The sequence below is a fragment of the Microchirus variegatus genome (assembly GCF_963457635.1).
Source record: "Microchirus variegatus genome assembly, chromosome: 21".
Lineage (NCBI taxonomy): Eukaryota > Metazoa > Chordata > Actinopteri > Pleuronectiformes > Soleidae > Microchirus > Microchirus variegatus.
The window spans coordinates 19,122,694-19,150,456 of NC_139822.1; the positions used below are offsets into that span (position 1 = coordinate 19,122,694).

Genomic DNA, 27,763 nt, shown 5'->3' on the forward strand with positions numbered 1-27,763 from the left:
ATCAAACGTGGATCAAAACGCTGCGACGACTCCTGGAGAAGGAGAAGCTGAAAGATTAAAACAAAAACAAAGTGACGATAGAGAAACGGTTTTAACCCAAACCGAGTGAAAAGTAAAACATGCAGAACGAAAACTCCTGTGGTCGTTCTTTTTGACAAACATTGACTTAAAAACGCAGTCGTGTGCAGAAACAAACCCCGAAACCCTTTAAAGAGAAAGAAAAACGATTCCCGTTGAGACAAAGTGGAAACACCGAGAGGAGGAAGTGAAGCGTACCTCTAAACTCAACAGTCGGCAGGTAAATGTACCACAGGAGGAAGTGGATTAAGAGATTAAGAGACGACCAACCAGCGTCGCTAAAAATCAGAAGTCAGAACAAAAAGGTTTTTTTAAGAACTCAGTGATTTGACGATCGTCGCCGGACGTCTTCTCCAAAAATCCAAATTCCAAAATCAAAGACGTCGCGTCTCTCAGACCAGTTCAGAGGACACTCAAACGTCTTCCAGCGTCGTTTCCTAAAACCAACCTGCTGTGCGTCCTGGTTGGCGAGGAGCTCGGCCCGAACTCCTCAGAAGTTCTGCTGCTGCCGTTTCTTGGCCTCGATGGCGTCCATGATGGGCTGCCTCTTGGCCTGGTAACGCTGACGGATCTCCTCGATCTCCTGCTCCATCTGAGGGTCCAGGGAGGAGAGCCTGAGCCTCAGCTCCTCCACCGACCACGTGCTCACCTACGCACAAGACACAGCAGGTGTTTCCAATGAATATAACATGAAATTAATCTATACATTGTTAATGTGGTAAACGACTATTCTAGCTGCAAACGTCTGGTTTTTAATGGAATATGTACATAGGTGTATAGAGGCTCATTTCCACTGTTCTAATGGTACATTGTGTTTGCTAATGGTGTTAGAAGCTATTGGGTGATTAGAAAACCCTCAATGATGTTAGCACAGCTGAAAACAAAGCAAAAAAATCATTATTTCTAATCTCGTCAATGTCTCGACTATATTTTCTATACATTTTGCAACTCTTTTGATGAATAAAAGTCTGACTTTTAATGGAAAACACCAAAAAGTGGTTAGGTGAGGCCACACTTGGCCCATAAAATCAGTCAGAAAATGCTAAAAAAAAAAAACGTTGATCAGTGTTTGTCAAACCTGGAAATAAAGTTCTCCAATGTCTTTGTTTTTGTCCACAAACCAAAATGATTCAGTTTGAATGATTTCTTTGTTTTGTGGAGAAAAAAAAGAAACAAAGAAAATATTCACGTTTAAGAAGCTAAAGACAATCAGAAATCGTGTTTGTTGCTTCAAACCGATTATCGATTCTCAAAATAGTTGACGATTCATTTAGTAACAAATTAATAAACGATGATTGGTTCAGCTCTAGCTAATAGGCTATGTGCACAACGGAACCTCCGCCTAGCAACCGTGGTTTCCTGTACGCTGGGCTGCTTCAGGTAGGTTGTGTTGTGGTTGCAATTTCCAGGAGACGCTAGCGAAGTGCTAAGTCATAGAGTCAATTTTATTTGTAAAATTAGCGGATTTCAGATACAAGTGAGATGGTTATCGTAACAAAAAGTCAGAACGTCGGCACTACATTGTTGTGTACCGCTTTGTACGAATTTGTCACGGTACAATAGTACAATAAACTTTCATAGGTTTGCAGTGTGTGTGCGAGCCGAATGGATGGTGAGGGTACCGAGGGTATACGAAATCCGCTAATTATTACGAATAAAATTGACTCTACGACTTAGCACTATCGCTAGCGTCAACGGAAAATCACGACGACAACACAATCTACCGGAAGCCACAGTTGCTAGGTGGAAGTTCCATTGTTCACGTAGCATATTGGTATCAAACGTGATACACAGACTTTTTTGGGATTGTATTGGGTATTTTTATCTGTTCTATATCTATGTTAAGATTCAGTGTCACTACAGAACACAGGGTTGTAATCGATCAACAGGAAGTGACCTCACGGCTTCACAAACCTTCTTGTAGTAATAATGACTTCGTTTCTGTTTCGTCTTTAAATCAATCGGCGGCGAGTCCATTAAGGACACTTAAGGAAATCTTTGACCAAACTAAAAATACTTCACGCACGAGCGGCGCTAACCGAGGCGCCCGAGGAGTGAATCTATTCCAGAGGCTTTCAAACGCTGCAGAGACTGACCTTTATCCTCCGTCTCTCTGAGGGTTTCACACAGGAACCTGGATCCTGATACAGCTTCTCCCTGGGGGGTTTAACCCCCCCGCCCCCTGCTGGCTTTTACCAGCAGCACTTCCCTCCCGGGCTATTTATTACCCACAATCAATGGAGCTAAAATAACACTGGCGTCCTGGACCAGTGGACCGAGAGCGGGCGATCGGTCCACCAACGGGACGACACCGGGGGTTCAAAGTGACCTCCGATCATTTTTAAAAACCTCACAACTTCTATATTTAGTCGACGATCGCTAAGAAGAAACTGGAGAAATAATCTATGATTCATGAAAATAGATAATAGAACCTGGATCAAAGCTGATGATTGATCCTTTTGTCCAAAATTGTGTACATAAATTGTGTTTACAGAGTCATAATTAGGTTCTGTTAAATAGCAATTTACTGTGTTTGGATAAACATTCAAGTCAATAGTTAAATATGATTGATTTGACCATTTGTCCTAATTTGATTCTGCTTCAGGACACGCGTTGATCTTCCTTCCTTCTTCCAAATAGAAATAGGTCTAAATGTCTACTACGGGCTGCTGTTTTCCACTTGACTGTAGCAGCTGCAGGATTGTGTCTGACAAGCACTTGGAAAGAAGAAAAAGCCCAAACACTTATCATTAAACATTTAGCATGGGAGCTAACGGCTGCTCTCACGCTCGCTCAGGCTTCCGCAAACACACCAGCTGATCTGATCGAAAAACACACCAGAGTCAAACTCAGAAATAAAAACCCAAATGAACGACGCGAAGGAGCTCAGAGCGGCTGTAAAAGAGAGAGAGAGGCTCTGGTTTTATTGTTTTTTATGTTGATTATGACTCTGTTAGATGAAAAACACAAGAAAGTGATTTAGAAAAAATCTAAATCAACATGGCTGCTCGGCTCGTCTCTCATTAATAATGAAGGTCAGTGCTTTGTACCAAGTGTTCAAAAGATGCACGATCAGAGCAAGTGAACGGACGGATGGAAGAAGAAGACGCTAAACATCAGCGTTTGTCCACCGATCGTGATCTGACGGTTTATTTTGCCTCGATAACGGAGCTAAACAACGCACCGCTTTAACAAGAAAATAAACACATTCTCCTGTGTCAAAATGTACTTAAAATTCATAAATATACTTATAATTCACAAATCTACATATACAATTTCAAAATCTACATATAGTTCCAAAATGTACATAAAGTTCCAAAATGTACTTATAATTCACAAATCGACTTATAATTCCAAAATATACTTAAATTTCCAAAATATACTTATAATTCACAAATCTACTTATAATTCCAAAATCTACATATGATTCTAAAATCTACTTAAACTTCACAAATCTACTTAAAGTTCCAAAATCTACTTATAATTCACAAATCTACGTAAAATTCACATATCTACTTAAAATTCACAAATCTACATAAATTCACAAAAATCTACTTATAATTCACAAATCTACTTAAAGTTCCAAAATCTACTAATAATTCAGAAATCAACTTATAATTCACAAATCTACTCTCAGAGAGAGTTGTCAGTGAAGAGTCACGGACGCGACGTCCATCAAAAGAATCAAAGCCCACAAAGTCCATCTGTAGATTAAAGTTAAAAACTTAAAAATCCTGAAAACATCAACGTTAATCTCTAACATTTAGCAAAGCTAATGTTTGAAAACAGAGGACTTGGTGAATTTAGAGACGGCGTATTTCAGTTCAGTGTCAGACAGACAACAGATCTGCGATGATGCAGCTCTTTGTTTCTCAGAAAAGCACATTAACAAACATCTGGCAGCAGAAGACAAAAATAGCAGAGTAGACGGATCTAAAATTAAACGCGGTCGACGGGACGGCGTCAACAAATAAGCTGCCTCAAAGTATTAAAGACCCTGAAGAAATCAGCGTTTTATCCTCACATTTGCAAGTCTAATGTGAGGATAAATCCTCAGGAGTGAGATTCTTGTTCATATCTCACCGCCTCAAACTTTTAATGGTGCAATAAAAATGCACAGATATGGTCGTTTTTCACTTTTTCCACTGTTGACGAGAACGTCTCAGCACAGTTATCGTCTCCGCGTCCAGAGACGGGACAGAAGACGACAAACTCTGATGATTTTATGTCAGAGATGCAGTTTGATTATTGATTATTTGGCACGTCCTTTAAGGCCAAGACAAAGTGTGATGACTGTAACTGTTTCTTAGGGAAGGGATGAGGAAATTTAAGTGACTGGAACAATCAATCACCTCTGATCCTTGACTCTGAGAGATTGATTCCTTGTTTACTGCTGTGCATTGGCTCAAAATAAGAAATATTTCACCTTTAGAAAAAGAAAAAAAAAAATTTAAATTACTTTTCAGTGACTAAATTAATCTATTCTGCTAATAATCATATAAATGAGTTCTGTGGCGGAAACACTGATCGTTTTTGATCGTTGTTTGCACCAAACTGATTGATCCAGAAAATATTCAATAGATTAATTGCAAATGGCAATGATAAAAAAAAATTTGTGGTATGCTTGAGGTTACTTGAATGCATCTTTAAGCTGCTCCTCAAAGCTCAACACACCGTAGATCCCAGCAGAAGTGATGAAATTTACCAGGGTCGTTGAATGCATCTCATTAGCTGGTCCCCGTTAGCTCAACACATTGAACCATGCATGACTGCCACTATTTATAAACATGTATATGTATATAAATAAATATAGCTCTTCCAAAAGGACAGCAGTTAATCTAAAATTTAGCTGCTCCCCGTTAGCTCAACACACTGGATACTGCATGACTGCCAATATTTATATACATATGTATGTATATAAATACATATATAACTCTTCCAACAAGACATTAATTAATCTAAAATCATATTTTACCATGGTCATTGAATGCATCTCGTTAGCTGCTCCCTGTTAGCTCAACATACTGTGGATCCTGCATGACTGCCACTATTTATATACATGTATATGTATATAAATACATATACAGCTCTTCCAACAGGACAACAATGAATCTAAAATTATATTTTACCAGGGTCGTTGAATGCATCTTGTTAGCTGCTCCCCGTTAGCTCAACACACTGGATCCTGCATGACTGGCACTATTTATATACATATATATGTACATAAATACAAGACAATAATACATCTAAAATTATATTGCACCTCCTGCGATATAAACAAAATCTCAGTAAGCCGTGTTGCGAATTCGATATCAATTCGATCAATAGTTCAGCCGTACGCGGCGCTAATGTGCGACGTGTGATACGACACAATACTACATGTAGTTGTGACAGTGATAAGAGGTAAGACAACACGTGTGTGTGTGTGTGTGTGTGTGTGTGTGTGTGTATTTTCCGCTCTGACAGTTTTAAAATATTAACGATTGAGGGCAAACATGAGTGAAAGTCAGGGTCAGCCGGCGGTCACCTGTCACCGCCTGTTAACGTAACATCTTCAAACGAACACCGACGCAGATCTGAGTCGCTGTAGATGTGTGTCACACACGCACACAATTTAACAACAAAGTAAACACTACTTCACTAAACACAGAAATGAACATTTCACAGTGTTTTACCACCACAATAATGATGATTCTCCACTCTCGCTCCACCATCAGCACCTTGTGAACATCTACAGCATGAACAGGCAGAGCTGTGGGATGGTGAGAGAAACCACCTCGCATTTAAAAAGGTCACATATTTAATATTTAATTCCAGCAGCAGCCATTTGTCCTGCTTAAATGTCCTGGAGCGAGACCAACGGCCTCGGCTTTCTAACTCACTGCTGCTGCTGCTGCTGCTGCTGCCGGGAAGCGTAAAAGGCACTCAGTGCATTTCTCACCTCGATTTATAACAACAATACAGAGATTTAGATAAGGGGTTCTCTTAAATGTATTGGGAGGCCGTTTCTGCAACTAATCTGCTCGTTCTGCGGCGTTGTCATTTTGAGTTTTGAGCTAAATTAAGTTTGGCAATCTGAGCAGCGAGAGGTCAAAGGGAAGCTGCGGTCACGTTAATCGCTTCGTACCGTCTCTGCGATCCGTCGTAAGAGGTTCATACGCCTTCATCGTCTCAGTTAATTGTCGTGACTCACCACTTCGAGGTCTCCGTCGCAGGGCAGTTTGCGGTTGTCCGCTCGGTTGTCTCCTCTTCCTCCTCCGTCGTTACGACCGTTGGCCTCCTTCTCTTTCTGCTCAAAGTACTCGAGGAAGGACGGCTTAGCCGGCTGCATCGTCTCGTCTCTCCCTGTAAAAAAAACAAACACGGCGTTGACGTTTACTTTCACGACAGGGATTTAAACTCGGCATGAAGCTGCTGTAACACCTGCGCGGAACTCTGTGGAGAGAGACCGACGTGACTGAATATGTGGACGCAAATGTCACATTCAAAACAGTGTCCAGTCCAAAAAATTCACATTTTGGACGACATAGTATAGTATGTCATTTTTTGTCAAATTTTGGACCAATTTTTTTTTTTTTTTAAATGTCAAATTCGGGACAACATAGTATTGTACAACGTTTTTTTCAAATTTTGGACCAAGAACTTTTTCCCCAAAAAATTTTAAAATTTTGAACGACTTAGTATAGTATGACGTTTTTGTCAAATTTTGGACCAATATTTTTTTTTCAAAAAAATTGTCACATTTTGAACGACATAGTATAGTATGTCATTTTTTGTCACATTTTGGACCAATTTTTTTTTTGAAAAAAATTGTCAAATTCGGGACAACATAGTATTGTACAACGTTTTTGTCAAATTTTGGACCAAGAACTTTTTTCCCCAAAGATTGTAAAAAATTTTACACACACACACAAATTTAGGACCTAATTTTTTTTGAAAAAAATTGTCAAATTCGGGACGACATAGCATTGTACAACATTTTTGTCAAATTTTGGACCAAAAACTTTTTCCCCAAAAAATTGTCCAATTTTGAACGACATAGTATAGTATGTAATTTTTTGTCACATTTTGGACCAATTTTTTTTTGAAAAAATTTTTCAAATTCGGGACAACATAGTATTGTACAACGTTTTTGTCAAATTTTGGACCAAAAACTTTCCCTCCAAAAAATTGTCAAATTTTGAACGACATAGTATAGTATGACGTTTTTGTCAAATTTTGGACGCCATAGTTATTACAAATGGGATTTCTTTCAGTTTTTTTTTCTTTTTTTTCCTTTGGCGGCCCTCAGTCCAATGTTGGGTTCCTAAACTGGCCCTCAGGTATCAAAACTTTGAGAACCCCTGACGTAAAAGCTGAAGGTCCGTTTCCATGCGGTGGTTTCTGACAGGATCAGACGTACAGTATTCAGTCTGTCAGGGTCTGGGATAATTGCTCAATGTCTCGCACAGTGAACTATTAAACGATTGCAACTGTCACTGGTACCGTTCACTTTAATTACTCAGAAGCTTTCCCTTCCAACGTGGCGTCCACGTGACGTTCAGGAGCTCTTTAATCGTTGGTTAATGTTCTAGCGAGCTCACGTGAAAGCACTCCACAGCGAGTGTCTCTCTGTGTTGGTCAAAAATGCCAAATGTACAGACATATCCTCGAGTTCCCGTCTGAAAACAACCATATTCTCTTATACAACAAAGAGACACGGTAGCGGTGAAGCATAGCCGAACTAACACCAGCATCCGTCCCCCTGCTGCTCGCCTCACAGGAGGATGCAGGCTTGGCTGAACTTCTGGGCTGGATGAGTTTAGTATCTCTGTACGAGGTAATAAATTGATCTCTGTGATTAAACATGAGGCTTAACGTCTCACCAGAGAGGTAGAAAAAAATCAATCAACCAACAGCCAATCCAGTGGTGCCCTCGGTGAACTCCGGATTAACTGTTCAATCAGTTTAAGAGCCGGTTTGGCAGAAAAGAACGTCGTCCTCTCAAAAAGTTTGCCAGATCAATAACAAACAGCCTGCTTAATAATAACAGTGGCACATTTTTATTACTTAAAAGTTCTCCGTGACAGGCTGTCAAAGACTCCAAGAGCTTTTATAAAGGAGCGCTTGATGAGGTTTACAGAAGGGTTTCAACTGCAGGAACACTAGTTTGTCCAGGATGTAACGGATATAGCAATGGTACGTGTTATATTGATATGTATTACTATAGAAACTGTAAATGAAAATGTATCGTTTGCATTTCTACAACGCTGTCAAACAAAAAGTGGCTCCTCCTTTCAGACAGTTCCTCCAAGCATCATCATTATTATCATGCATCAGCCGAGCGTTTCGCGACGACTCCCAGAGACGCCAAGCTTCCCTGGAAGCGACGATATTCACCATGTTTATCCAATCACCGTTAAGCTCACCGCGGGGGAATAAAAAGGTATTTTGTGGCGTCTCACAGAGATCAACTGACGCTGATCTTTAGAGCTGCAACTAACGATTATTTTCGTAATCGATTAATCTAAGTCGATTATTTTCACGATTAATCGTTTGGTCCGTAAAATGTTAAAAAAAAACGTTGATCAGTTTGTCAAAGCTGGAAATGACGATGTTCTTGAATGTTTTTGTTTTGTCCACAAAGCAAAATGATTAAGTTTTAATGATTTCTTTGTTTGTGTGGAGCAAAGAAACCAAGAAAATAGCTAGTTGCCGAGTTCGCTGATGCTATGGCTAGCGCAAGTCAATGATACATGTTAGCATGGGTCGGTATGAGTGTTTTTAATGCCATGCTAACTTGTATCATTGACTTGCGCTAGCCATAGCATCAGCGAACTCGGCAACTAGAAGAACTGAATGAAATTTCTTGAAAACGTCTCCAGACGTCTCCATCACACCGGCTGAGTTGGAAAATAGGTCTTATGTCCAAAATTCCGAACTATCACTTTAAGAATAAGGTGAATTAAGACCGATTAAGATTATCAGACAACGTTAACACTGAAGGACAAAAAAGTGTTCCCTTTTTTCTTCTCTGGCCTGTGATGAAACAGCAGAAATAGGAAATGTCGTGCGTGGAGTTGCCGACGAGTGCTAAACACTAAATTAAAAAACGACGGGCAGATGCCATTTTCGTCGGACAAACTCTTTCGTCTGCATCGCTAATTTCACCCGGATGAGTCCATGAGCGGAACAAATCACTGAGAGCATCAGCGACGCCCGGCGCCTTTGATTCACGACTTTAATAAGCCGTTGTGTTGTTTCCACTCCCACAGGATGCACACAACACAGGAGGAGAGTGGTCACATTCGCCAACTACAAGGACGCAGGGACGCTTTCTTAGATTCAACCTCCAACTGTTCGTTACGGTTTGTGAAACCTGAGATTTTTTCCGATTTTCGGCATTATCTTGCTCCTCGGCCTCGTGGACGGAGGAACATCTGATGTGACACTAAAAGGATATTAAGACTGGTTTATGTATGTACTTTTAATTTATTTATGGCTGATAATCAAGTTATATAAATGGACAAACAATTACTGGAGATTGTACCATGATAAAGAACGCTTTCATTTGGCAGATTGTTCAGCGTTTACATTGCGACATCTCTTGTCAGATAAAAACTAAAGAATCCATGCGCTGTAGGCGTGATATCTTTATTTATTTTTAAACAATCTCAATAACCAGGAACACCCCTAAACCTCCGAAGAAATGACGATGACCCACATTTAGCAGAGTTGAAACTCGGCCCCTCCAGTTCCCCTGCTGAGCCACAGCTGCTAATTCGAGAGAATCTCTAAAGTATCCTTGGGGTGCACTCGGCGTTATCTTTAGCTTAGCGCCCCAAAACACAGACCACTCCATCGGCACGTGATAATAAAGTAAGGGCGGCTCAATAACACTTTCTCTGTGTCCAGTACCAACAACGCATCCCTGAGCGTCCATTAGAAGTGAACAGGTTCATCATTTTTAGCTGAGTAATCAGCTGTTACAAGAAAATTAAACTGAGGCTCCATGGGCCTCGTCGCTAATGGCTTGTAGCACGGCTAGCTAGCAAAAATGGTGGGACGATTGTGCTCCAATCTGTTCTAGGGATACACGAAATTATTGGCACGATATCTGTATGTTTATTATTAGGGATAAAAACAGTAAAACCAACATGAGAAACTTTTAACTACGTATCTACACAGGACAACATTTTAGTAGCTGTAACAATTAATCTAAATAGTTACCAGTTGTTTTGATAAATGATTTAGTTTCTTCAAAAATATCAATTCCCGCTCATTAGACACAAATATTCGGCTGATCCGGCTGATATTTTTCAACAAAGATGGCGGCCACATCTGCCGAGGAACATTTCCGTTATAATATATTTTAGCAAATAAGCGCGTTACAATGTCGAATTGTGTTGGAATATGTTTTGGTTTGATTACATTACAAAGGACCGTTGAGCTTTGAACACTAATGTCGGAAAATAAGTGACGATTTATGAAAGCAGTTGGCTAACTAGCTAGCGACTACCCGCCCAGCACCCCGAGAGAGCACGCCCGCCGCCACGCAGAGCTGCACGACGGGCAAACGCTCTCGAAGCACCCGGCAAACAGCCGCCAGCTAGCTAGCTCTGCTACATCTGAGTAGTTTTGTCAGTGTGTAGATGTGTGTACCGGCGTTCACTTGAACACGAATACCATGGACTGATCCGCCAGCATTTTTTCCTGAATGAAAATAGTAGCACGTTCCACCGGTAGAATTGTCAACATGTGACGTAGGTTAGCACGTTCGTTACGTTCACACTAATTTGCATGTAGTGATGTCCCAATTCCACTTCCTACAACGAGGGGAATTTATGGCTGAGGGAACTCTAAACCAAGGGGAAATATTAGGTATTGGGACAGAGCCTTAGTGTATTTCAAATATCGCCACTCAATGATGGATTATTGTCCATTTCTGGCGCCAGGTTCCTCTGCACTGGCTCGTAAGCGTTCCAGGAACCCGGCAGCAGCTTTTTCCCCATTCCTCGTTTCCATTTTTCAACATAATCATCTGGAAGAAGGTCGGATTTGCAACAGCCGGGTCTTTGATTTAAGGTCAGTGTGTGGTGAGCTTCGCAGTCCACATAAATTGTGACTCACTGTGCTTTGCTGGTTGCCATGCCAACCCCCCCGCCGCGGAGAGGCAGGGAAGCTAGCAGGCAGTGTTCCTCACATCTCGCGCGTTTATGCTAGTGGAAGAACTGTAGATTTTTAATGATACAGTTTTTTCCTCTCACACGTTTAGGCATCATTACGTCGTTGTACTCGCAGCGAGAAAATCTGGGTCTGGGTTTATCATAAACGTTTTTATTGATGATCTACGCTTTCCCGCATTTAACGATTTTTTATTGAAAATACAGCCATTTTATTGCAAATGAAGCTATTTTTGGTACGATTTGTTTTCATGACACCGTTATTTTATATTTTGCCAGATGGAGAAGAAAAAGAAAATATATTGGCCAAATAAATCAGCGTCTTCACCCAGTTTCAGTGAAACTGAGAGACAACGGACATTAGCGAGTCAGAGAAAGTGGTGAAATAAACCGAGACGACTGAGAAGACCTTTTCGCTGGCTGAATTTAAGAGAACAATTCTCTATTTTCCCCTCACGGCTTTTCTTTGGGCAGTGATAAAGGAGCAGGTTTGTTTTGGTTGTTATTTAATTAGCTTAGCCGCTGCCACGCCCACATCTTTTCCTAATGAACGGACTCTGGTGACATTTAGGTCTTGATCGGTTTTTCCACATTGAGAGAGCGGACGTCAGAGATGAGGAAGTGGAAAAAGAACAGCGAGGTCTCGGCGAGTGATGTTTTACTGGAACCATCTGACCATCACAAACCACCTCACAGCAGGAAGTGGACATGTCTGTGTTTACTCTGAATTTAAGAGCATACGTGTTGATTTCTTTGTAGAAGTTTACACTTCACTTCTGGCCGACTGAAGGCTGTGGGAACCAGGGTTCCTACACCTTCGTTGACATCACATTCAAGGACTTTCCAGGACCAATTCTGTCAAATTCAAGGACCAGATGTGCCGACATAGCTTAAGGAAGGACAACTTGTCTTCGTCAATGATGGCGTCCACTCGTTGTCCAAGTCGGACTTTGTCTTTTGTCTTTGGTGACACAGAGATCTTGGAATGATCGTTAGTCGCCATTTGCTCTCTCTCGTCTGAACTTTACTCGCTCGTTGTTCTGCACGGAATCTCACGACCTCAAAGGTCGGCGCTAGTAGTTATGTCTCCGCGTTTGTCCTGCGTAGGCCTCGTCTACGTACGTCGAGCGACGCGGGGCGCGAAACAGCAGGTGGCGACGTCACAAACGAGGGAGACTTTTACCTAAATATCAACTTCACTACTTTACTGCACAGAATTCAAGCACTTTCAATGACCCGTGTTTATTTGGGGCGACTTTCAAAAACTTTAAAAGGGCCTTGAAAATTTTTTTTTTTTTACAAATTCAAAAACTTTCAAGGATTTCAAGGACCCGTGGGAACCCTGTGTATGAATGTTATGCCTCCTGCAACTCGATTAATCAAATTAATCGTCAACTATTTTGACAATCGATTCATCGGTGATTAAAACAAGATTGTTTTAGCTTCTTTAGTGTGAATATTTTCTTCATCTCTTTGCTCCGTAAAACAAAGAAATCGCTATATAATCATTTTGGTTTGGGGACAAAAACAAAGACATTCGAGGAACATCGTCGTTTCCAGGTTTGACAACGTTTTCTGACATTTTATGGACCAAACGATTACTCGATTACGGAAACAATCGTTAGTTGCAGCTCTAAACCGTTGCCTCATCTATAATCTGCAGAGATTCTCCTGCCGTTGTGAACGTAACTATAATCTGTAATATAACCTTTAATCTCCCACTGCACTGGTCAAATACAAACAGCAGCGACAAAGTCCAGAACTGACGTTAGAATAGCGTGGGATTTCGACGTCTAAACACGGCAGCGTAAACGCTCCGCTCGCTCCACAGAGTCACAGATACAGAAGAAAACACAAATCTGAATTTCAGGTGAAGGCCAAACCAGAGTGGACTCAGGAGAGGAGAGGACGACCATCTGCTCCGGCAGCTTCCCAAAACAAAATTAAACTTTAATAACCCGCAGAGAGAGAGTGAGAGTGAGCTGAGCAGGTACACGGCGACTAAATCACTTTAACTAGAACTCCCACAAAGAGCATTTTAGAAGACACAGCGCCGTCTTTAATGAAGAAAACCTACGTTAAAGACTGTAATGGCTGCGTCCGCGGAGCAAAGCGTTTCAGCGCGGGGAGGATTAGAGGCTCAGAGAGCCTTGATTTGAATAATTCATTTAAGTCAACATAATGGCTGCTTCTACATTCAGACAACAAAAGGGAAAGTTTGAGCCGCCTCACTTCAGACTGATGTCGTCTCAGGCTACAGTTTAGTTTAGTCTGTGCTTTCAATTCTGACTTTATTTTCCCGTGAGTGAGTGAGTGAGTGAGTGAGTGAGTGAGTGAGTGAGTGAGTGAGTGAGTGAGTGAGTGAGTGAGTGAGTGAGTGAGTGAGTGAGTGAGTGAGTGAGTGAGGTTCCAAACGTCGCTGATTGAGATTCAGTGAGCAATCAGTGTGAATTAAAAGTCCTTTTATTATTCCATCCAGAGCGGATCGATATCTGATCTAATACCTAATCATGATTCTCTCCGAGGCCATTCAGCTTCAGACCACGGCCAATTAGTGTTGGACACACACACACGGACACACACACACACACACACACACACACAAATGCACCAATGAAGGATACAAAGGCTCTAATGTAATTATAAAGTCTGAATGTTCCTGTGTTAATGCAGTTTAAGCTGCCAGCGGTGGAGATCCATGCTAATCCAATACACTGATATCAGACAGGAGACACCGCCGTGTGTGTGTGTGTGTGTGTGTGTGTGTGTGTGTGTGTGTGTGTGTGTGTGGTATTACTCATGTTGTGGGGACTTAAATCCGTTTACACAGTCAAATTTAGGGGACTTTTGGGGACAAAAAGCAAGTCCTGATAACGTAAATAACTCAAATTTAAGGTTAGATTAGGGTTAGGATTAGGATTAGAACAGTGCTAATTATGGTTAACACAACAGTCACTTTCCATAATGTCCTCTGAAGTCATGGAAACCAGACTGTGTGTGTGTTTTTGTGAGGTCATTATGAGGACATTTTGGACGTCACAACTTAAAAGGGCTAAAAACCGCTGTATTTCTCACTTATTTAGGACCTTTTTCTGTCATAAACACCGTCTTTGTCAGGACCTGAAGTCCTCATGGAGACCAAAACCTGGTTTCCGAATGACGCGCAACCTCATTTTTTGAGCTTAGGGCTAAGATTTGAACTGTGTTTGTGGTTTTGTTAAGTCTGTGTAGATCCCACGTGTCAAACTCAAGGCCCGGGGGCCAGATGTGGCCCGCCACGTCATTTTATGTGGCCCGCGAGTGATTAATTGGTCTTTAAAAATTTGCGTTAAAATAGGTCTGTGCTGCTTTAAAGCGTGCGTTTGACCCTAAACTACATTTCCCACAATGCATGGCGATTGCGTTACCCGCAAAGTGACGGCACCGCCGCTAGATCGCGGCGTATCATCGTATACGCGTCATGCGACGAGTGAAATCGAATAAGTAATAAATACAGAAAGTTATTTAGCGATATGTTACAGAGTAGTTACCTTTATTTTACAGTATGTTTGGTTACATTTAGTGCATGGTTTTGTGTTGTTGGTCCATAAAACGTAAGAATCTATTGATCGATGTTTCCCAACAAACAAAACGATTCAGTTTTAATGATTTCTTTGTTTTTACGGAGCAAACGAAGCAGAAAATATTCACATTTAAGAAGCAGAAAACTGACAAATGAAAGCGACGTCGTGTCTTATTCGGGTTAATTCTTTGTGTTTGAAAACAAAGGAAGAAAAAAAAAACACCCACAGACGACTGAACCGAGTCCAAAAATCTTCCCGAGACTCTCTCCAAAAAAGACCCATCCAACGCTTACGACTCCCACACTGCATTAAAAACAGACTCAGACTGATGCAGCACTATCACATCACTCCATCACTGCACACACAACAGACTTAACGTACGCATTTTAATGTATTCACCATTACACGGAGTAAGATCCTGTCCACTCACGTTTGACCTGAACTGTGGTGCATCGTGGGATGGAAAGACTCCGCCCCTTGGACACACATTTCAATTCTAACGGCTCTTTAAAGTGCGGCAAAGACCGGACACGCGAGTGCGAGGACTGATAATAGCTCCACGGTGCCACACTGTGGTGGGAAAAATATCATATATTTATTCAAATATGACAATTGTTTACCATTAACAGGTGAGAGAAGAATGTTATAAGTCATAGTTGTTGGGAGTTTAAGCTGCAGTTCATGAGGCCATCTCATGGTCACCTGCACCCTCTAGTGGTAAAAAAAAAAACACCAGCTGCACTCAATGATGACAAAAAAAGGGGGGGGGGGGTTCTAATTTGTAAATATTAAAGATGACACTGTGAAATTTTCAGTTTCTCTGGTTTATCTGTCTTTTATGTGTTTAAGGCAAAATCCAAATATATTACTGTCACTTCAAACATTTATTTACAGGTGCAACAAGCTCAGATCACTTATAAATAAAAGTATTATTATTACGACTACTAGGAACTAACTGAAGATATCATCTGGTCATCGTTATACTCATTTCTAAGCTGTTTATCATCCATTATGATGCTAATGGATTAATCTTTGTTTGTGGGATTTTTTTAACAATTAAAACAAGTTTTCGCTTCTTAATTGCAAATATTTTCTTGTTGCACTTCGACAGTGAGCCGACTATTTTCAAAAAAATAAAAAGTATCTCGGAATGACTTGAAATGTACCATCATAATAGTCGGCATCGCCCTGAACAAGAATCCGTTGAAAATATTTGCAAATATCTTAAGGAATAATTTTTATGAATTTTTGAAATTCATGAATTATAAATTTGCTCTGATGCACTTTGAAAGTGAGCTGACTTTCTCCCCGAAAAACAAAAAGTATCTCGGAATAACTTGAAATTTACCATCATAATAGTCGGCATCGCCCTGAACAAGGATCTGTTGAAAATATTTGCAAACCTGATTCACTTTGACAGTGAGCTGACTTTCTTCTCAAAAATATGGGCTGAATACAACCTGAAAAGACTTTTATTTTGAAATCCTGTGAAACTGAAAGGGACTTACTTTTCATGGTGCCGCCTTCGTCCTCGTCGTCGTCGTCGTCAGAGTTGATGACCATGGTGCCCAGCTGCATGGTCCCCGTGTCGTCGTGCTCGATCATGGTCCTCGCCGTCCCGCTGAGCGAACCCGTCGTCGAGCCCACGGCGCGGATGGTTCCGGAGTCTCCCGTCCCCGTCCTCACCATCGTCCCCTGGTCCACCTCATCTTCGTCCTGGGAAAAGAACGAGCAGGGACATGTTGTCCTGTTACTGCGACTGATTCAACTTTATTATTACAAAACAAAAAACTCATTAGCTGGTGTCTGGACAAATACCAAGACAATTGGCTTTTAGAAAAAAATAGTCAGATTCATATTGATTTCTAATTAGAAGATGAGAGATAGCCTCACGTGAGATAGCCTAGAAGATAGTCTCGCGTGAAGATAGCTAGAAGATAGTCTCGTGTGAAGATAGCCTCAAAGGTAGTCTCGCGTGAAGATAGCCTCAAAGATAGTCTCGCGTGAAGATAGCCTCAAAGATAGTCTCACGTGAAGATAGCCTCACTTGAAGATAGCCTCACTTGAAGATAGCCTCACGTGAGATAGCCTAGAAGATAGTCTCGCGTGAAGATAGCTAGAAGATAGTCTCGTGTGAAGATAGCCTCAAAGGTAGCCTCGCGTGAAGATAGCCTCAAAGATAGTCTCGCGTGAAGATAGCCTCAAAGATAGTCTCGCGTGAAGATAGCTAGAAGATAGTCTCGCGTGAAGATAGCCTCAAAGATAGTCTCGTGTGAAGATAGCCTCAAAGATAGTCTCGCGTGAAGATATAGCCTCACTTGAAAATAGCCTCACGTGAAGATATCCTTACGTGAAGATAGCCTCACGTGAATATAGCCTAGAAGATAGTCTCGCGTGAAGATAGCCTCAAAGATAGTCTCGCGTGAAGATATAGCCTCACTTGAAAATAGCCTCACGTGAAGATAGTCTCGCGTGAAGATATAGTCTCGCGTGAAGATATAGCCTCGCGTGAAGATATAGCCTCGCGTGAAGATATAGCCTCGCGTGAAGATATAGCCTCGCATGAAGAAATTCTCGCGTGAAGATATAGCCTCGCGTGAAGAAAGTCTCACGTGAAGATATAGCCTCGCGTGAAGATATAGCCTCGCATGAAGAAATTCTCGCGTGAAGATATAGCCTCGTGTGAAGATATAGCCTCGCGTGAAGATAGTCTCGCGTGAAGATATAGTCTCGCGTGAAGATATAGCCTCGCGTGAAGATATAGCCTCGCGTGAAGATATAGCCTCGCGTGAAGATATAGCCTCGCATGAAGAAATTCTCGCGTGAAGATATAGCCTCGCGTGAAGAAAGTCTCACGTGAAGATATAGCCTCGCGTGAAGATATAGCCTCGCGTGAAGATATAGCCTCGCATGAAGAAATTCTCGCGTGAAGATATAGCCTCGCGTGAAGAAAGTCTCACGTGAAGATATAGCCTCGCGTGAAGATATAGCCTCGCATGAAGAAATTCTCGCGTGAAGATATAGCCTCGCATGAAGAAATTCTCGCGTGAAGATATAGCCTCGCGTGAAGAAAGTCTCACGTGAAGATATAGCCTCGCGTGAAGATATAGCCTCGCGTGAAGAAAGTCTCGCGTGAAGATATAGCCTCGTGTGAAGATATAGCCTCGCGTGCACGTCTTGTTTTTATTGTGCGATTCTTAACGTTTGTACCGAATTGTCGTCGTCGTCCGCGTCCTGCTCCCTCTGCTCCGCCTCTTCCTGTCTCTTCAGCTTGATCTCCATGGCGTCCGTGATCAGCGCTCGGAGGATGGAGCTGGGCTTGGCTGACTTGATGAACGGATGCTGAAGGAGTGACATACGACAAAGATGAAGAGGTGAGGATTTAACACGCGTGAAGTAGAGACTTATTTATATTTTTTGTCCCCGTATCGCCTCAATGAAATAATGAAAGAACACGTTTACCTGTAACAGTTGTGTGGCAGTCGCTCTTTTCTCGGGGTTTTTCACCAAACACTGTCCGACAAAGTCCTGAAACGCTTCCGACCACAGGTCCGGGTTGCGGAACGTCGGCGGAGGGTTGGTGGGGATCATGAAGATGGCCTGGACGAGGAAATGTAAGACGAGATGGAGATGGAGATTAATTCATAAAACAAGGTTTTTCACGTACGCCGTGTTTCCACGACGCGGTTTGGAACGGTGCGGTACTTCACTTAGGAACAGTACCAAAATAAGCGGCCACAACCGTTCCATTTAGTAACGGTATGGTGCAGTGTGGGCGGAGCTAAACCCACGGCCGTCAGCTGATTGGGTGACAGAAAAACATCAACCTACCAAGTAAAAAGGTACTATTCTCAGATTTACTGTTCCAAACTGTACCGTACCATGATGTAAACACGGATTTAAATCTCCAAACGCACACACACACACACACTCTCACCCTCATCGGGTGGATGTCGGCGTAGGGCGGCTTCCCCTCGGCCATCTCTATCGCCGTTATCCCCAAAGACCAAAGGTCGGCCACGCAGTTGTAGCCGATCTCCTGGATGACTTCGGGAGCCATCCAGAACGGCGTGCCGATGACCGTGTTCCTCTTCGCCATCGTGTCCTGAGGAACAGAGCGAGTCTTGTTTTGTCCATAAACCAAAATGATTCCGTTTTAACGATTTCTTTGATATATGAAGCAAAGAAAGCAGAAAATACACACATGTTAAGGAGCTGAAAAAACAGAAAACTCGTTCTTCTTACTGTGAGTTGTCCGGCGACTCCAAAGTCGGCCAGTTTGGCCTGGCCCTCCGAGTTGAGCAGGATGTTTCCTGCTTTGATGTCTCTGTGGATCTTCCTCATGAAGTGGAGATACTCCAGACCCTTCAGCGTCGACTGCAGGATGGTGGCGATCTCGTCCTCCGTTAGCTGCAGACGCACAGACGCACACGTTTCACGTCAACGGCTGTAAATGTTTGTGTTGCTTTTGATACTCTCCTGCACCAAAGTCCACCTGGAGTCGATGATCCACTGCTGCCTCCATCACTAAGTTCAAACGTCTTATTTTGTCACTCCGGTGTTTGAGATTGTATGTTCAGATTGACCGCAGTGACACAAAAAGACCACACGAGGGCAGCAGCAGACCAGCAGCTCCTGTGTCTCTACTACTAAAACTACTAAAGGTAGTACTAAAAGTACTAAAAACACACATTTTCGCGATGGACTTTGGTGTGGGAGAGTGCTTTGCAAACGTCAATTTCCGGTCAGAAAATGGACATCAAAGAACAAAATAAGATGGCAAACATAATCTCAAGCTGTGTGAGAGTTAAGTTTAATCAGATGAGCCTTAAGACAAACATCTGTCTTAACCAGGGGTTCTCAAAGTTGTGATACCTGAGGGCCAATTTAGGAACCCAACATTGGACTGAGGGCCGCCAAATGGAAAAAACTGAAAGAAATCCCATTTGTAATAACAATGGCGTCCAAAATTTGACAAAACCGACATACTATACTACGTTGTCCAAAATGTGACAATTTTTTTGAAGAACAAATTTTGGTCCAAAATTTGACAAAAACGTCATACTATACTATGTCGTTAAAAATGTTTAAAAAATTTTGGGGAAAAATTTTTTGGTCCAAAATGTGACAAAAACGTTGTACAATACTGTCGTCCCAAATTTGAAAAAAAAAAATCCCAAAAAAAATGTGGTCCAAAATTTGACAAAAATTACATATGCCGTCCCAAATTTGGTCCAAAATTTGACAAAAACGTTATACTATACTATGTCTTTCAAAATTTGACAATTTTGGGGGGAAAAAGTTTTTGGTCCAAAATTTGACAAAAACGTTGTACAACGTCGTCCCAAATGTGACATTTTTTTTCAAAAAAAAATTTGGTCCAAAATTTGACAAAAACGTCATACTATACTATGTCGTTCAAAATTTTACAGTTTTTGGGGAACAAATTTTAATGCCAAAATTTGACAAAAAAGTCATACTATACTGTGTCACTATGTCAGTTGTACAGTTTACACTTATTGGTCTGTATCCAGTAATGTCCAATAAACATTTAATAAGCTTAGTCGCTCCTGGATTAAAACTATCAACTGTAATTCATTGCGGGGCCGCCAGAAATGTTTCTGCGGGCCGCCATTGGCCCCCGGGCCGCACTTTGAGAACCAATGGTCTTAACCTTTAACGGCACATTTATTGGACTATTAAAAGTAAATAAATTAGCATTAATACTGTGTTTAATAACATGCACTGTCTGATATGAAATAAAGTAATAAAACACACTGTGTGCATGTGTGTGTGTGTGTGTGTGTTACATTACCGTCTTGTTGCGTATTCTGATGATATCAGACACTGATCCGGCTCCACAGTATTCCATGACGATCCACAGGTCACTGTTTTTGAAGTAGCTGCCGTAGTATCTGACCACATGAGGACTGGACATATGCAGAGGGTGGAGTGTTTTTATTTGAATCCTTAAAATCATCCAGTCAACAACAGTCTCTTCACTTCGGTCTCAGCCTGACTTTGACCTTTTCTCAAAAAACAGATGTATTGGACTCACCGTCGAGTTTTTAGCACAATTCACAAAACTCAAAACAGTACCTGTTGCACTGCTGCATGATGGAGATCTCCTTGATGATCTCCTGAAGGTCCGACTCCACAGGGACTTGTTTGATGGCCACGATCTCGCCCGTCTCTTTGTAGTTGGCCTTAAAAACGCTGCCGTACGACCTGTGAAGACGCACAGGAGACACAAGGTCCAGTTAACATCAACCTGAGGGTGAGGGAGTGTAAAGAACAAATCAGGGAGCGCAAAGAACAAGTGAGGGAGTGTAAAGAACAAGTGAGGTAGCGCAAATAAGTGAGGAAGTGTAAAGAACAAACAGGGAGTATAAAGAACAAATCAGGGAACGTAAAGAACAATGAGGGAGCACAAATAAGTGAGGGAGTGTAAAGAACAAATGAGGGAGTGTAAAGAACAAATGAGGGAGTGTAAAGAACAAATCAGGGAACGTAAAGAACAAATCAGGGAACGTAAAGAACAATGAGGGAGCATAAATAAGTGAGGGAGTGTAAAGAACAAATGAGGGAGTGTAAAGAACAAATGAGGGAGTGTAAAGAACAAATCAGGGAACGTAAAGAACAAATCAGGGAACGTAAAAAGGACAAATGAGGGAGTGTAAAGAACAAATCAGGGAGCGCAAAGAACAAGTGAGGGAGTGTAAAGAACAAATCAGGGAACATAAAGAATAAGTGAGGGAGTGTAAAGAACAAATCAGGGAACGTAAAGAACAAGTGAGGGAGTGTAAAGAACAAGTGAGGGAGTGTAAAGAACAAATGAGGGAGCGCAAATAAGTGAGGGAGAGTTAAGAACAAATGAGGGAGCACAAATAAGTGAGGGAGTGTAAAGAACAAATCAGGGAACGTAAAGAACAAGTGAGGGAGTATAAAGAACAAATGAGGGAGCGCAAATAAGTGAGGGAGCGTCAAGAACAAATGAGGGTGTGTAAAGAACAAATGAGGGAGCGCAAATAAGTGAGGGAGTGTAAAGAACAAATGAGGGAGCGCAAATAAGTTAGGGAGTGTAAAGAACAAATGAGGGAGTGTAAAGAACAAATGAGGGAGTGTAAAGAACAAATCAGGGAACGTAAAGAACAAATGAGGGAGTATAAAGAACAAGTGAGGGAGTGTAGAGAACACAGCACACACACACACACACACACACACACACACACAGCGTCAATCAGTCGCTCAGAACAGGAAGTGAGTTGAGACACAGGATATAAAGAGGCAGTGTTTATGTTGACGAGCAGAGGGAGGAGGAGGAGGCGGAGCTTCATGTACCGACAGAGGAGGAAGAAATGAGGCAGAAAGTGACAGAGATGGAGTGAGTGAGTGAGTGAGGTGCAGATAGTGAGTGAGATTAAAAACAGTGTGTGTGACTGTGTGAGTGAACCACTGTCTTCTCAGTGACTCACCCTTCACCCAGCTTCTCCAGGACATCAAAGACTTCCTCAGGCTGTTTAGTGAGACTGTCCTCACTCAGCTTCTTCAGCTGTCTGTAAACACACAAACACACACAGAGACACACACAGAGACACACACAGAGACACACACACACACACACACACACACACACACACACACACACACACACACACACACACACACACACACACACACACACACACACACACACACACACACACACACACACACACACACACACACACACACACACACACGTACGTCAGTGCTGAAGGACGAGGAAACCACAAATTTAAATTACTTTCATTTTTGATCAATCTGTCAATAATCTCGTCCAGTTCTCCTTTGTTAACAGACTGTGATCAGATCCACAGTTAACTGTTACTAATGTGACTGAATATGTCCTTAAAGTTGATGTGATGCTCAATATTTTTCATTAACTTTATCACCTTTTCAGCACTAAAACATGCAATAATTAAATAAACCACAACTTTTGAGTCTCGTTAACTTTAGACTCTCTTTAGTTAACTTTCGACTCTTTTTAGTTAACTTTCTATCAATTTTAGTTAACTTTAGACTCTTTTAAGTTAAATTTTGACTCTTTTTAGTTAACTTTCTACCAATTTTAGTTAACTTTTGACTCTTTTAGTTAACTTTCTACCAATTTGAGTTAACTTTAGACTCTTTTTAGTTAATTTTCTACAAATTTTAGTTAACTTTTGACTCTTTTGAGTTAACTTTCTACCAATTTCAGATAACTTTTGACCCTTTTACGTTAAATTTTGACTCTCTTAAGTTAAATTATGACTCTCTTAGTTAACTTTCTAATCTTTATAGTTAACTTTTGACTCTTTTTAGGTAACTTTTGACTCTTTTGAGATAAGCACTGTGGCTTTTGCCCTGTGAGGCGTAAAGAACACGAGGAATATATTGTGTTTCTATTTGACTTTGAATTTCACTAATATATTTCCATAACCAAAGTCATTGTTCCTCAGATCATTAAGTCTGTTCAGCTACAGGTCGACGATTAAATGCTCCTAAACTGTAACAGCGTCTGCTAAAAAGTCAAAGTCTGAATCTTTCTTTAACCTCTGGAGCAGATTTTATTCTCTTGAACTGTGGACGAACGGTTCAAGTTCAAACCACAAGCCACAGAGAGAGAGACTGTTAGAGCACGGCCATGTTTATCTGCTGAAGCAGCCCATAATCTGGACTTCTCTAGACCCTCTGTAGAGGGTAAAAGAACAGAACACAGCAAATACAAAGACTAGCTAAAATTAAAAAAGCTCTCTGTTTTCCCTCGGCTTGGTCCCGTTCTTATTTTTTGAAGTGCTTCTATTTTTAAAAATGGAACGCAGTCACAGGGCTTCACTCAGATCTCAGAGAAATCATTTTTAGATGAGAATAACAATGAAAAGAAATAACCTTGGGGGTTTAAAACAGTCCAAGCTGAGCTAAATTTAAACAATTAAATCAGCAATTTATAACCTGATAGACAGAGTAAAGCAAATACAGAGATTCATTTGCAGATTTACGGCTGCAAATGAAGATTATTCTCAGAATATTTCTCTTCTTGGGTCCATAAAATGTCAATTGGTGTTTAGCAAAACTGGAAACGATGATGTTTTCAAACGTCTCGTTTTGTCCACAAACCAAAATGATTCAGTTTTAATGATTTCTTTGTTATATGGAGCAAAGAAACCAGAAAATATTCACATTTAAGAAGCTAAAGAGGGTGGGAATCACAGCGTACCCACATATAAATGTTAGCGCTGGGCAAGTTGACGCGCTAACGGCGTACAACGGCGTCAGCGCTAACGCACATTGGCGCATGGTGCGTTTCCATAATGACCGACTGGAAAGAGACTCGCGTGACGTCATGTTTACGTGACTCCCGATTGTTAAAAATGAGTCTGTAAAGTAACGCTAATCTTTAACCGCCGCTCCAGTTGCACTGCAGGCGCGCTAACGGCGCTAAAGGAGCTAACGGAGCTAATTGGTAAACAGTGCCTGGACTCCGGTGCGCTAACGTTGACGTTGCTAACGTGCCCGGCGCTGATAAACGCATATGTCACATCTGCTGCGACACGGGACCCGTTAGCGGTTCGAGCACTCCTGATATATCGGCATATCGGCAAAAAAGCCCAATATAGCGCGTCCCTACACGTTGTCCTCGATGAGCGAGCGTGGACGCGATAACGCGTGAACAGTGTGTTTCCCCTCGCATCCTGTTGATAAACGGACAGAAAAGGAACGAGTCACTTCCTGCTGTCAATCAACACACACACACACACACACACATTCTTGTACTTGCTGCATACTGAGGACCGTGTAAAAGTGCTGACAAAGTGAGGACCAGAATTTCCACTTTATAAATCAACACAATTTACAAATGTCTACTTCATGAATGACATCTAGAAAGAACTACTGGGTGCGGTACCATAAAATATATGCAGGTGGAGCCCCAGAGCAAAAAGTGTGCAACACACCAGGGCTGGAAAACGGGGGTTTTCTACCAAATTGAGGAGCTGTGTTAAAAACAGAGTATAGCATGTTATAGCAAGTGATTTCAATGAAAACAAAGTGAGGACCGGCCAAAATGTCCTCACTGTGTAAAAATGACCTCACTTTGTTGGTTAAAAACCCTCAATGGTGGCACAACTTTGACAACAGTTTTTTTGTTTTTGTTGTGTTTTGCCACTGATAATATAATAATATATTGCTATATCAAGAGTCATTTTGTACTCTGACTGTAATGGGTGACATTCCCACATCATTATTTGGTTCAAAACACTTGTCCATAAGACAAACATGATGAATGACAGAGTTAATGACTCAAACACTTATGAGGTCGTCACGTATATGGACTTTAAGGCATTTAACAGGATTCAGCCGCGCAAACAAATCTAACCTTTCACAGATTTACAGTCAAAACAGACCTAAGACAACACAGACTCTGACTCTGTGTCAACAACACATTATAATCTGCTCTGAACTGAGTCACAACTCCAGACGTGATGGAAAAGCTTTTTACTCAGGGTTGATTTTGACTGTGCTCTGTAATATTATTTTATTTAAGGTTGTACAGCAGCTGGTGACCTTTTTGAATGATGAGGACAGAGGACAGGTGAATGATGAGGACATGTGAATGAAGAGGGCAGGTGAATGAAGAGGACAGGTGAATGATGAGGACATGTGAATGAAGAGGACAGGTGAATGATGAGGACATGTGAATGAAGAGGGCAGGTGAATGAAGAGGACAGGTGAATGATGAGGACAGGTGAATGATGAGGACAGGTGAATGATGAGGACAGGTGAATGATGAGGACAGGTGAATGATGAGGACAGGTGAATGAAGAGGACATGTGAATGAAGAGGGCATGTGAATGAAGAGGGCAGGTGAATGAAGAGGACAGGTGAATGATGAGGACAGGTGAATGATGAGGACAGAGGACGTGTGAATGATGAGGAAGTGTGAATGATGAGGACAGGTGAATGAAGAGGACAGGTGAATGATGAGGACATGTGAATGATGAGGACAGGTGAATGATGAGGACATGTGAATGAAGAGGACAGGTGAATGAAGAGGACAGGTGAATGATGAGGACGTGTGAATGATGAGGACAGGTGAATGAAGAGGACAGGTGAATGATGAGGACAGGTGAATGATGAGGACAGGTGAATGATGAGGACATGTGAATGATGAGGACAGGTGAATGAAGAGGACAGGTGAATGAAGAGGACAGGTGAATGATGAGGACAGGTGAATGATGAGGACAGAGGACAGGTGAATGATGAGGACATGTGAATGAAGAGGGCAGGTGAATGAAGAGGACAGGTGAATGAAGAGGGCAGGTGAATGAAGAGGACAGGTGAATGATGAGGACAGGTGAATGATGAGGACAGAGGACAGGTGAATGATGAGGACATGTGAATGAAGAGGGCAGGTGAATGAAGAGGACAGGTGAATGATGAGGACAGGTGAATGATGAGGACAGGTGAATGATGAGGACATGTGAATGATGAGGACAGGTGAATGACGAGGACAGAGGACAGGTGAATGATGAGGACATGTGAATGATGAGGACAGGTGAATGAAGAGGACAGGTGAATGAAGACAGGTGAATGATGAGGACAGGTGAATGATGAGGACAGGTGAATGATGAGGACAGGTGAATGAAGAGTACAGGTGAATGATGAGGACATATGAATGATGAGGACAGGTGAATGATGAGGACAGAGGACAGGTGAATGATGAGGACATGTGAATGATGAGGACAGGTGAATGATGAGGACATATGAATGATGAGGACAGGTGAATGAAGAGGACAGGTGAATGATGAGGACAGGTGAATGATGAGGACAGGTGAATGATGAGGACAGTTGAATGATGAGGACATGTGAATGATGAGGACAGGTGAATGATGAGGACCGGTGAATGATGAGGACAGAGGACAGGTGAATGATGAGGACAGAGGACAGGTGAATGATGAGGACAGAGGACAGGTGAATGATCAGAACAGAGGACAGGTGAATGATGAGGACAGGTGAATGATGAGGACAGGTGAATGATGAGGACAGAGGACAGGTGAATGATGAGGACAGAGGACAGGTGAATGATGAGGACAGAGGACAGGTGAATGATGAGGACAGAGGACATATGAATGATGAGGACATGGGAATGATCAGAACAGAGGACAGGTGAATGAAGAGGACAGAGGAAATATGAATGATGAGGACAGGTGAATGATGAGGACAAGTGAATTGATGTTAATTCAGGTCCCAAAGTTAAATCATTTGTGACCTTTGACCAATTTCAACTGATGCATATTTTATTTTGTCAACACTGTAATTTGTAAAGGTTTGTCTTCATGTGAGATTTGTGTCTCTCTTGTCCTTTGGGTTAACAAGAACCTTGTTTTTTTAAAAGCTACTTTTACGTAAACTTCTATTAAAACAGTGTTACTTTTACTTGAGTAGAATATGTCACGACCTCTGGTTGATTGATTGATTGATTGATTGATTGATTGATTGGTTCTGTCTGACAGTCTGTGACAGTTTGTCGGGTCTTTATTTCGCTGATGCTAACTTCAGAGGATGTCAGGTGTCATTTACCTGCGGGGATGGCTCCTCATCTGGACTTTGTCCTTGTTCTCCATGTTTGTCCCGTTGTCCTCTCCTTGTCCCGTCGCCGTTGCTTCACCTCCGTCTTTCACCGTCTGCGTCGAACTCGTCTCCCCGAGTTTCAACGATTCAAACTCTCTTGCTAACGCTAGCGGCGGCGGCTAACGGCAACGGTTAGCCCGCTCGCAGAAACCCACACACACGCGCACACACACTGAGAGAGAGAAACACACACATATACCGGATCCGTTCATGGTTCGGTAAGTCGCGGCTCTCGCGGTGAACCGTCTCCAGCCCGGTGCCGTGTCTCCGCCGCCTGCTGCTTCATCCCGGACAAGTTTGGAGCCGTTT

The 27,763-nt window shown here is 41.9% G+C and overlaps 1 protein-coding gene across 1 annotated transcript; it reads right to left on the reverse strand.

Annotated features, from left to right (window-relative positions):
• Positions 1-568: 568 nt before the first annotated feature.
• LOC310942142 (serine/threonine-protein kinase 4-like) lies at positions 569-27,459 on the reverse strand (the record flags this gene model as incomplete). The annotated part of the gene is made up of 11 exons (XM_083907448.1): positions 27,404-27,459; positions 22,279-22,359; positions 20,903-21,031; positions 20,619-20,733; positions 19,049-19,213; positions 18,741-18,908; positions 18,266-18,403; positions 18,014-18,145; positions 16,312-16,519; positions 6,272-6,423; positions 569-727 (listed from the first exon to the last, which is right to left on the reverse strand). Exons 1-11 carry the CDS (start codon positions 27,445-27,447, stop codon positions 569-571), a joined length of 1,491 nt encoding a protein of 496 aa, XP_083763574.1. The 5' UTR covers positions 27,448-27,459.
• Positions 27,460-27,763: the final 304 nt, after the last annotated feature.